Source organism: Setaria italica, chromosome IX (assembly GCF_000263155.2).
Source record: "Setaria italica strain Yugu1 chromosome IX, Setaria_italica_v2.0, whole genome shotgun sequence".
NCBI classification, from domain to species: domain Eukaryota; kingdom Viridiplantae; phylum Streptophyta; class Magnoliopsida; order Poales; family Poaceae; genus Setaria; species Setaria italica.
This window is the reverse complement of record NC_028458.1, coordinates 194,709-206,346: the sequence shown is the minus strand read 5'-3', so window position 1 is coordinate 206,346 and position 11,638 is coordinate 194,709. Positions and strand designations below refer to the sequence as shown.

Below are 11,638 nucleotides of genomic sequence, written 5' to 3'. Positions count from 1 at the left end.
TATTATTATTACGTGTAACTGTATATGCATGATGCACTGGAACTATACTAAGCTACAGTACATATAATAGCTAGCTCCCTTATTAACTTAACTGAAGCAGTGCACCAAGTAATGCCCGCAGCGTTGGGTTACGCATTGATGATGATTACACAGACAGACACAGACTACAGTTAGTGATTAGTTTTAATCAATTGATGAGCTGGCTAGAGCTAGGGTATACACATGCATGGCGGGCACTGCATCAACATCATATCATGTTACTACTCTGCTCCTTCAATTCAATTCCTCTCTCCTGCTAATGGAAATGGAGTACCTATAATGGAGTTTGGGTAGTCATGCCTTTCCTTTTAATTAGTTAGCAACTGTTCATTTATTCCACAAAGCAAGCAAGCAAGCAAGCAAAAGAGGAAACAGTAATCCATGGATTAGGGTCGGGAGGACGGCTGCTGCCTGACAGGGACACCTATCCGACTACATTCACCAAGCAGCTACCCATTGGCTGGCTGGCTGGCCTGACAAACCAAGCACTGCTGCGTATGGAATGGATGGACCAGAGACAAAGGGAATACTCCACTAGTCAGCCTGAGTCCCTGTCAGGCCAACTGCATCTCATCATTGCCACCACCCCCAAGCATGTCACAACACCAGAGAAACCCAATCCAATCCACCGCGACACCACCCACCTGTGACAGCAACTTCACTTCAGTACAACACCACCACCAGAAAACATTAAACATGCACCCTGACTCTCCGTGCGTCAAAGTTGAGCTCCTCCATAAAAAATCGGAGGTTTTCTTTTTTACACCATCATCCATCCTACTGCCGAGGAAAACCATCAAACAAGGATATCAAACAAGCAATTAGCCCCACCCAGGGACAATAACAACTTAGCACTCTCGGTTTTCATGTCTTTGTTTTCTCCTCGTCTCCGATGACTCCCGCATACCACCTTCGTTTGCCTGTCTTCTCTTTCAAACTTTTCACCAACGGCCTGAAAACCTTCCACGCTACACCTCAATAACAAGGTCAAGCAAAAATCTTACCTCATTGCCACAAAACGCATTCGCTTGTCAGTCTAACGTAACGTGCCGCCATACCTCCCCTCCAAAAATTGCAAAACAACATATCACTTGTACTGTCACTCGCGCACGGACAAAACCCCTGCAGTCATGGTGTGAATCGGACCGCCTTATTGTAACTACTACTGGTGGCCAGAGTTGTCTTCAACTACTGGAGCCTCATTGTCACCAGAAGGTGGTCCGTTCTGGACGACATCACCATGGGTTGTGCTACTCGAGCTAGCAGCAGATTCATGCAGACCCATGCCTCCAAGACGTGCTGCCAGATGATTGACATTAGGCCTTGGTACAGATGCTGAGCTTGACGGTATGTCAGGATTGCTCTCGCGAGGGATCACCCATTTTTCCCAATCGTTTTGCTTCCTAATTTTGTCGCCCTGCATTAGCAGCACCCTATATAAGTACAAGAGCCATCTCCCTTCTCAAAAGGTCTAAACCCTTAGAATTCACCCTTTTAGGATGGCACAAATTTGAAGGCACAGACCAAGGGCAATTAATTACACTAGCGCACCTCCCAAAGAGATGGAGACGTTGTTTGTAAAAAGATTATATGTGAGCATCCATAGAACGCCATATTTTGCTGAAACTAAAGCCAGAAAACAGGAAATACCTGCATTTCAAGTATCGACGAGGACTTCACTGTCTCTTTTACATATTGCAGGTCATTCGTCAGCTCTAGGACCTGCAGAAAACATTGCTCAGTGCAGTTAAAACACCACTCAAAATATGCTCATGAAACATATCGTGTTTTATATAGCACCCTAATTTTCCTTTATCGCTTTGTACAGAAGGTTGTAGACTTGTGGAAAGGTGGGGGTAGGCCCTGTGGATAAGGCACGCAAACACAACAGCGCAGAGACACAACATTGAACAGGGTGCAAACAAACAAGATCCGGTGCAAGGTGATGATCATGGCGTCAGCCCACAGGTCACAGCCAACTGGATGCGCAGGCAATGTTGTGATAACTATGCAACACTCAAAATCAGTGGTAGCACTGTAATACCCAAACAGCAGATTTATACAGGAGCGCAAGCAGCAACAGTTCCTGCTGTTGACTAGTAAACCCAAGAACACCAAACTAACACTACAACAAAATCCAACCCACAAACACTCACTCTATGTCGTAGGCTATGATGGCCTTAGACTCGCAGCAAACCATGCACAGAAACTTTCAAGGAAAACCGGGTCATCTTGCTTCCTTAGCCTAAAATCAACCATTTTACTACAATAGATGATTAAATAATGTTTATGAATGGAAAATAATTCAAAATAACAAAATATGCAAGTTGCACAAAGTATGTTAAAACATCAAGTGCAAAAGGTCTTGCAGCACATAATATCTGCCAAACTATAATCCGTACCAAATACTCAATTCTGCAGTTGCCACTATTTTCAACATCTAAAGAAACAAAAAAAACCCTCAAACCCCTACCTGTTGCCACTACGATTGGATGCAAATGGCACTTCCCATAATCTAGTCAGTTACTTACACAACTACAAACTCAAGTGGAGAGATTGCAGCTGTATGCATAGACATCAAACAAACCAACAAAACTTGAAGTCCAACATTACCTGTACACAATCATTTGCTGCACCTTTACATATTCATAATTATAGCATAATAATGCACTTTTTACAGATGTTAGCTTAAATCAACAAAAAGCATGTTATTCTAAGAGAAGCTAATACAGATCATCTGCATTCTTGCATACAAAAAGGTATGAATATGGAATACATAACTTCAGACATATCGATCTCATGATTCTCTTTCTCATATTTTATTCCTGCACTCCAATCCAATCAGCTAACTATTGCCTCCCTTTATAGAAAGAAGTAACAACCAGTATCCTAACATGCAAAGGGAGTGGCCAAATGAAGCTGAGTTGTGTGCTTAGGATACAGAACCTCATTAAACGTACAGAGCGGCCATATGAAGAAATCTGCAGTTTATCACACAATCAGCAATACATGAAACATCATAGCATGCGAGCAATTCTCCTCATCAAACTCAATGGCACCCCCATCCCACCCAAAAATTAAGTTAAAAAAAAGTAAGTAGAGAGAGGCGATATTTTTAATTTTGTATGCAGAAGTTTCAGGAATGATGTGGAAATTAGTTTCCTCTGCTTCACTATGGGTCAAAGGCATCATCATTAATTAAACCTTTTCATACATGCAAATCCAACAGAAACAGTAAGAATAAAGATTGACAACACGACCGTCGTGTGTAAATGCAGCTTCTATACCTGCAGATATTGACCACCTTATAAAAAACAGAAAAGTGATATTCTATGCAACACTGTCGTTAAGGCTTTAAACATGATCCACAACGGACATGAAAAGTCAAAATATACCAAATAACAAAAAAGATACTTTCTTTTAGAACCAGATGCAAGTCTCCACTACACTATAACCACCAGGCCAATATCAAACGAAACAATCATTTTAAAGGAGCATGAGCAAAATTTAGAATAACAGCAACCGCCCCAAGAAAATAGGATTACAGCCAAACAACCCAACAATGACTAGGATCACAGAATTTAGTGACGTAGCAGTGGAGCCTTCATGCACCAAAGATTAAAGATACAAAAAAAACGCATTTTTGGGGAATCTAATTTGATAGTATAAAATCCAGCACAAAATATATAGCGATTACCACAGAGAAGTACTGAATCGAACCAACACATGAACTCAACACAGGCCTTCTGAATGATGATTGGATTCCAGTGTCATATGGATGTATATGTTTTGAATCACTTGCTCATTGATTGAACCATCCAGATCACATATAGGCATAGCGGAACATATTGAAGCATAGATGCCAACACCCAAAAATCAGTTTCAATTGATTATTTTCCTCTTTATACATAAACCAGTACCTATAATAAAGTACTACCATGCTACCGAAAGCATATTTGGAGTAGAGTTGAAACAAAATTATATGCAACAGAGTTCAAGGCACTAGGGAAATTAGATAGTTGATATTAGCAGTTTAACACTAACACACAAATAGTGAAATTGCTAGTTGAAAAACATGAAACAATGCTCCATAACACGAATTACGCATGCATTCTTCGTATAATGAAAGAACAAAGGTGCAGCTTACAATGATAAACCAATATATTCAACAGCAAACTATTATTAATCTCAGGAGCAAAATAACTGCACAGAATTACTTTTACATAGGTGGGAGATGGATTAAGTAGAGACTCATTAAAATTTCATGATCAAACAATGCAAGAGTGTCTCTATGCGTTAGTAGATAGACAAACAAGTACCGACAACGAACCAACAACCCAAAAGTTCAATGTTTGACGATGCATCAAGCAGTGAGATGAAGTAGTTATGATTACCTTTTTAAAGCCAGCTATAAGAGATATATCAACCCAGCCCTGCCCATCCATCTGCTGCCTCAGGTATACATCTGAGCATAAGTTCTCCTTGCTGTGGATCACAGAACATGATGATGATCAACAGAAGCACACTTTTAACCAAGTGATGAATTCAGTAGTGCAAGAAGAGGTCAATGCAGCCACCTGAAGTAGAACTCTATCTGGTTCAGCAGCTTGGCACGTTCCTCTTCCACATCAGGCTCGGGCTCAGGCTCGGGCTCAGGCTCAGGCTCAGGCTGTGGCTCAGACAGGGTCTGGAAGTAAGGGTAAGCAGGTGGACCAACCATAGGAGGTGCAAGAGCCAGTCCCCTGAGAGCCTCTGGTGGTGGGGGAGGCCCATAGAAGTATATCGGGGATACAGGAGGCACTGGAGATGGCATATCTGGGCACAGGAAATGATGGTGACAAGCAATCAGTACCATGTCATGAGGTGAATACACAGCAGCAGCAGCAAAGGTGCAGAGTGTATGAATTGCAGGGCAACCTTACCTTGGAACATCATTGGTCCAGCAAATGCACGCATGGGCGAGACCGACGGCGGCGGAGGGCCCATGAACGGTGGAGGAACTGTCATCGGCGGAGGAGGGGGTGGTGCACCTCTCATGTATGGACCCATGCCCATGGGAGGAGGACCACCACCACGGTAGAAGGGCTCGTATCCTCCTCTTCGCCTGCCACTAAAGCTTCCGCCACCACCAGCAGCACCACCATGGTGAGAAACCCCACTGCCAGAGCCAGTGACGCCATTGCCCCTCCTACCGCCGCCATTATTGTGGTTTCTGTGAGCGCCCCTTCCCCCGCCACCGCTACTGGTACCACCAGTGGCATGGTCCCACCCACCGGTGCTCCGATCAGGATGGTCTCGCGGGGAGTGCTCTCCACCGCCGCCGCCGCCGCGCCTGGCAGGCTTGTGGCGACCATGGTGCGTCCCCGAGCCGTGCTTGTGCGAATTGGATGAGTTGGCCATGGCCTAGAAAGTAGAAAAACGGTGAATCGCGGGACGGAGTAGTAGAAATCAGATAGCTGAGCGGGGAGAGTAAACAAGAGATCTGACTCACCGATGAGGGCGCGGGCGACGGGGACGAAGATTCGGGAGGCCTGGAGGAGTCGGGGGCCGGGGCGGGCGCGAGCTTGGTGTTCTTGGCGGCGGCCTCGGAGAGCGCGGGCCAGTGGTTGGCGTCCATGACGGCGGGGCCTGGCGCGGGCGTGTCGACGACGCCGTTTGGGGCGGGTTGCTTCCAGGCGGAGCGCTTGGCCGGGGAGGGGGAGGGAGCCTGGTCCTGGGGCGTCGGATCGGGCGAGGAGGCGGCGGCAGGTGGTTCCATGGCGGCGAGGGGGGGCTAGGGTTTAGGGAGAGGGGGGTTGCGGCGGCGGCGGCGGCGGCGGCGGCGGTGATCCGGGGTGCCTGCCCTGCCTACTGCTCCCTCTCGTGTCTGCTGTGTTGCGCAGTGAGTGAGAGAGTAGTGAGAGGAAAAGGAATGGGGGAGCCCACAAAGCTGCCTGCGCTGCGCACTGGGCCAGGCCCAAGTTCCGGTCATGGGCTTTGGAATGGCTTGCTGCATTGGTCCTGGGCTTTAAACTCTTTCTTCTCCTTCTCCTGTTAATACAATATTTGATACGCAGCTCTTCTACGGCCCAAGGTGATAGTATTGGAAACACCACACCACACCAAACCAAGGTGATAGTATTTGTACACAAGAAAGTCAACCGACCAACCCCAAAGAAGATAGCTACATTCCAGTGTATGTATCTGTATGTCAAACCACGACTGATATGATGCTACATAAATACAGTAATGGAATGCGCCTACGTGAGACTCTGTTGTTGCACGCGTCAGATGTATGTGCTGCCGCCAACCAATACACATCGTAAAGGAATATGAACCAACTCTCGCCTACAATTCACAATTAACAAAAACCACACTCATTTTGCACTAGCACTACCGTGGATACTAAACCAGCAAGACCTCCAGCTGCCAAGCCGCCTCGCGTGTTTCCTCACATTTAGCCGGAGCAACATGTACAGAACAATCCGGTATCCGATGGCCATCAGAAGCAACACCAGGAGGTTCACCCACTTTGCATTTGCAGAAGATGAGATGTCATATGAACCTCGGACGGCTTGGACGCCAGGTATACTCCTTATCTGTCCAACAGCAAAGGATGTGCCCACATACTCGTTTTCCACCAAGCCCTGCAAATTTGTTTATCAAGTCATATATAACTAGTTCATCACAATCCAAAAAAAAAAACAACCTTTAGCTAGATTACCTGCACCGCGTATGTGTGAAACGAAATGAAGGACAATGGGTAAGTCCATACAGCATAAGGTAAACTTTCTCGTATTCGAAAATACCCCGCCACAAGCATCATGATAACCTGAAAATGAAAACAAGAAAACCCCCCTTGCTTCTTCAACCTTTTATTAATCGAACTCAACATGCATACAGAAAAGGAGCGCCAGGAACACTTACGTATAGGCAATTGAGAGTTAAGGTGCATTTGTATGTCTCCAGCCAGATATATGCGACAATCATCATGAGTGCTTCATTAGCTAGTAGGCACATAAACAGGGTGACTACAAAGTACATCAGGAAGCTGAACTCATTCCTGAGCCCTATCAGGTAGTAGAAAACCAATGACGATGAAATGGAAACCAGGAATAGGAAAGGAAAGCTTGATAGGAAGTGCCCCAACAGGAAGACCATTGCCCCAGAATGCCGGTTGGTTTCTTCGTGACAATAAATCTGCACAGTATAGACAACAGTCACCTTGCAACATTCAAACATTCCTATCCTGGTTTCTGTCTGGAGGTACTAGAACAGATCATCTCTTGCATCCATGAATCTATAACCCCCCCCCCCCCCCCCATTCTCTCTCTCTCTCAAGAAGGACAGCTACCACCAAGAAATCCAGGAAGTAGAAGTAGATTTGTACAACGACAGGCCACTGCCAAAGTTTCAATATGCAAGCAGCAAATGCACCATTTAGAGGTAGAGAACTAACCTTGACATCATCGATATGAGCGGGTACTCCAGAAACACTTAGAAGGATGACAAATGATACAAATGCAAATATTGCAGAAACCCTTACCTGTGAAAACAAAATGAGCTCATGTCACCAAGCATGAATTCAACGAATCAAAACATAACAGTCTAATAATACTGACCACTACAGATGATAGTGAATGACCAATGTCAGAAAATATTGTCCCGATTGACAGAGCAATAAACATATACAAGGCAAGCCTGCTCCAGTAGTACTTCCAATCTCTTGACATAATTAGTAAGGATCTCCAGGTAAGAACCACAATTCTTGTTGCATCACTGGCCCTGCCTTTACTTTTTAAGTAGGGACCTTCCTGCATTACACCATGTTGGGAAAAAAAAAACTTAAGAGCATGGTACGCGTACAACAATTCAGGATACTTCAACTATCCTACAATAAAGAGCATGGTTGAGATTACTCCAGGCCACACCAAATGCCAAGTTCCACGTCACTATCTGGATTGGAACCAAATGTCATTGGAAACAGAAGTAGTAGATTGTAGATAATTCTAAGGAAACTAGGAGACAAATTTTCAACAATTATCGTGCATTATAGTTACTCAATACACTATTTGCCATTGAAGCAACTTCAAACAAGTCAGCATACAGGAGTGGATAAAGGCATTATTTCAATGCTATGCATCTTGGAGAGTCCTATTCAGCAATGTAAAATGTGATCAAACATAAACAAGTATGTCTGACTGCAGGGTGATGGTACGCCTCATGTTCTTTACAAATACAAGCACGAAGCGTCAAGAGTTACCTTCTCTGTCAGCTTTGCAATCATTGATTCAACTGCAACAGAGTCAGCTGATTGTTTGTATGTTGCTTCAAGTGTTCGAATAGCCACTGCTGTATCCATGCTCACCGACGAAAAATCCCCTTGATCATCCTGTTATCAATAACTAAAGGGTTTTTTATCTCTTACGGCCAAGTCTAACTTCTCCATTGAGTTGACTGGCACTATTGAAGATAAAAAGCAAAAATGGTATCAAAATGAATTTAGCAGAAACCTGTAAATTCTTGCACATGGCTATGATCCTGTCAAAGTCAGTATTGATTGCCCGCAAGAAGTGGTCGGATGGACTTTGCATGATTGGACATGGAAATCCAGCATTTGAGAAGTGCTACAGTAGGGTAGGTGTGACAAGGAATAAATCAGAAATTCAGATAACATATGTCACAGCGATAAGAGCAACACATCTGAAATAGCAAAATAGCATGCTCTACAATAGGAATCAAGAAAGCAACAATAGGACAAGCAAGCAGCTAAGAGTAGTAAGAATCGTGCAAGAGACTGCTATCTCAGGGATTAATCCTTTTTTCGGAAGCTATTGTGCAACCAACTGCTGCTTTAAGCGACCTTTTGTTTCTCGCAATGCATTGTTCAACTGAATTGGTTGTATGATTCAGCGAACCCAGAAAACAATTCTGTCCAACTACTCCTGGCATCAGCAGAACACTATACCCAACTCAGGCACCATCGATCCATTCAAGTGGTGGATAGGTAGTACAGTTGAAATGTACATGAGTAGAGCAAGGATTTCACACTACACAAAAACAACTGTTTCACCTGTAGGCAAGCCAATGTTTCTCCAAAGAAGAGCGTGTTCCCATTCGAAAGCAAGCAAATGCGATCAAAAAGCCCAAAAACCTCTGTGCTGCTCTGATACATTGTGAAGATGATGGTGCATCCAGTGCTTGCAAGTTTCTTCAACGTTACCATTAAGAGCAGTGCAGAAACACTGCAACAAGACAGAGAAAAGAGAAGTTATTTAAACAAATTTGCACCTTATTTGATCCACAATCATACTCCCCATTCGAATAGCAGAATGTCGAAGGGTACTAAGCTATTCAAAATAAGCATGCATGTAACAAATATGGTGATGTCAAGTTTAGATTTTCTTTCGAAACCAAAGGTGGGGAAAGGTAATCATGCAGAGTATTGGTGATGAAACGGACCTGTCAAGATTATACAAAGGCTCATCAATGAATAATACGTGTGGTCTCATCACAAGCTCTCTCGCGATGCTGACCCGTCTTCTTTCTCCATTAGGAAGCCTCTTCATAAAACAGTGTCCACCGATGAGTTTGTCAGCATGGTCACCCAATGACATGGCAGCGATGGCATCTTCCACTATGGACTTCTTCGAAGATAAGAAACCGGGAAGTTGGAGGAGTGCCGAGAAGTATAGCATCTCGCGTACTGTGAGAGAGTCAATGAGTACATCATCTCGATCAACATAGCCCTACAAGTGTTCCAAGAACAGCAGCCATAAATCATCTATGATAACTTCAGCTATATAGCTAATCAGTGTAGTAGCTGTTGGAAGTTGTGATGAAAAACTCCAACTTTGAATTCTTGTTCCATCTGAAAAGAGCGCTGGGAACTGTAAAATGTTACCCATATATAGAAAGCTCTGAGAGCGTCTCATCATCAGATGGAGCAACTAAGGAGTAGGTGCTTCTGCTTACATATGAGCCGTAGGGCAAGCGAGACTTGGCACCGTTGACAAAGACCTCGCCGTACATCCTCTCGGTGGCACCGAGCCTCCCTGGTGGAGTGAGGACTAATTAATTTAGTGGAATTGGGCTACTCGTAGCAAGCAAGTAAGTAGTGGAGACCTGCAATTGCTCGGAGCAGGGTGGATTTGCCGGAGCGGGCGGGTCCCATGATGACGGTGAGCGTGGCCGGCAGCGCGTAGCCGTTGGAGCTCTTGACGAGGCGGTCGGAGAAGCGGTTCGTGCTTGCGCTGAGGGAGGAGACGGTGAGGTCCTTCCAGACGAGGGTTGCCCCGGCCACCTTGCGCTCCCGGCATGCGGCACCGGAGGCGGAGGTGGTGACGGGGAGGGAGGGCGACGGGGACGGGTAGGCGCTGCTGTTGATGGATGCGGAGGCGGAGGCTGCCGTGGCGAGGTGGATGCTGTCGTCGAGGTGGATGTCGTCCCAGTCGGGCGAGTCCTCGAAGGAGATGGGGCGGCGGAGCGCGCCGGGCTTGGGCAAGTAGTAGCGGCGCGCGGGGCTGCTGGCGGAGGAGGACGAGGAGCGGTACTGGTCAGAGGAGGCCGCCGACACCTCCATTGCGCGCGACTTCTCCCAGGAGGAGGAGGAAGCTCCGATTCCGAAGCTAGGATGGCGGAAGGAGGAACGCCATTGCCACTCCTGCTCGGCAAGACGGCAACCTCTTTCACTCGTCTTTACTGCTTTGCTCTGCTCTGCTTTTGCTTTCCGCCGCTTTTGATTTTTTTTTCCTTTTCTTTTCCCAACGACAAAATATTGATAAAAGGCTTAATAAGCTCCCTTACCCTTTTTTTCTTCACCATATACGCCCATGGCGTCGATACATATGTTGTCGTTGAAGAACAATTAGTCAAAGATAAGAGTAATTGTGTTGAGTTGAAACTCAAATCCATATGTGCATTTGCTCAGCAATGCTAGACCTTGCTAAACTTGATCATTTATTAACATTTCCAGTCCTCTTAGGTTTCTAGCAAAACCTTTGTTCATGAAATTTTCATTATCCTGATGTTTTGGAGCATCTAGACAACAAGAAATGTTTTCCTTTCCTTTCCTTTCCTTTTATTAATATAATATATTGACCAGTAGCCTTAAAAAAAACAAGAAATGTTTCCCATGTAACAATAGGGCGAAAAAGAAATGTTTTCCAAAATACTCTTTTCCTTTTCTTTGTTACTTTGTAACCTTTTTTTAACTTAATTATTATATGACCAGTAGTGCTTGGAGTGTTGTGTTAGTTGAGACTAGGGAGTCGAGCCTCAAACTCACCATCTCAGGCAGGCAAGCAGGCTGCTGTTCTGCCATCCTGGACTACGTACAACGTACCTGATGAAACAGGAGGAAATAAAAACTAAAAGTGGATCGATCAAATATATACATGCAGTATACTCTACATGCCTATCTTGCCGAAAGAGCGAGATGCAAATAAAAGGATCCTTCTTGTGCCTTTTCCTTTGCAATGAGGTATCAACTGCTAACTTATCATTTGAGACTGCGTCAATTCATCAGTTGGCCGTTGATACCTTTCTTTAGTCAGCTGTAGAATCAATCTATTTACCTCCTAGCTAGTGTAATGGATGGAATATAATTCTATTCTATGCT

At 44.9% G+C, this 11,638-nt stretch overlaps 2 protein-coding genes across 2 annotated transcripts; both read right to left on the bottom strand.

Annotated features, from left to right (window-relative positions):
• Nucleotides 1-684: 684 nt before the first annotated feature.
• LOC101753635 (la-related protein 1B) lies at nt 685-5,924 on the bottom strand. The gene is made up of 6 exons (XM_004980906.3): nt 5,531-5,924; nt 4,962-5,442; nt 4,617-4,854; nt 4,434-4,524; nt 1,690-1,761; nt 685-1,456 (listed from the first exon to the last, which is right to left on the bottom strand). Exons 1-6 carry the CDS (start codon nt 5,795-5,797, stop codon nt 1,202-1,204), a joined length of 1,404 nt encoding a protein of 467 aa, XP_004980963.1. The 5' UTR covers nt 5,798-5,924; the 3' UTR covers nt 685-1,201.
• A 235-nt stretch (nt 5,925-6,159) lies between these two features.
• Nucleotides 6,160-10,759, bottom strand: LOC101753226 (ABC transporter G family member 3). The gene is made up of 11 exons (XM_004980905.3): nt 10,144-10,759; nt 9,994-10,073; nt 9,481-9,767; nt 9,092-9,263; nt 8,532-8,645; nt 8,282-8,410; nt 7,641-7,832; nt 7,478-7,564; nt 6,946-7,218; nt 6,743-6,850; nt 6,160-6,665 (listed from the first exon to the last, which is right to left on the bottom strand). The coding sequence occupies exons 1-11, from the start codon at nt 10,598-10,600 to the stop codon at nt 6,396-6,398; spliced, it is 2,169 nt and encodes a 722-aa protein (XP_004980962.1). The 5' UTR covers nt 10,601-10,759; the 3' UTR covers nt 6,160-6,395.
• Between the last annotated feature and the right edge of the window lie 879 nt (nt 10,760-11,638).

Excerpts from the sequence above, each read along its gene's own strand:
- LOC101753635 (XM_004980906.3), bottom strand. The coding sequence starts at position 5,797 with ATGGAACCACCTGCCGCCGCCTCCTCGCCCGATCCGACGCCCCAGGAC. Across the intron at positions 4,525-4,616 it reads CAGATAGAGTTCTACTTCAG|CAAGGAGAACTTATGCTCAG; the intron begins GTGGCTGCATTG and ends TGTGATCCACAG. Across the intron at positions 1,457-1,689 it reads CGTCGATACTTGAAATGCAG|GGCGACAAAATTAGGAAGCA; the intron begins GTATTTCCTGTT and ends CTGCTAATGCAG.
- LOC101753226 (XM_004980905.3), bottom strand. The coding sequence starts at position 10,600 with ATGGAGGTGTCGGCGGCCTCCTCTGACCAGTACCGCTCCTCGTCCTCC. Across the intron at positions 7,565-7,640 it reads ATTCACTATCATCTGTAGTG|GTAAGGGTTTCTGCAATATT; the intron begins GTCAGTATTATT and ends TTGTTTTCACAG. Across the intron at positions 6,666-6,742 it reads TTCACACATACGCGGTGCAG|GGCTTGGTGGAAAACGAGTA; the intron begins GTAATCTAGCTA and ends ACAAATTTGCAG.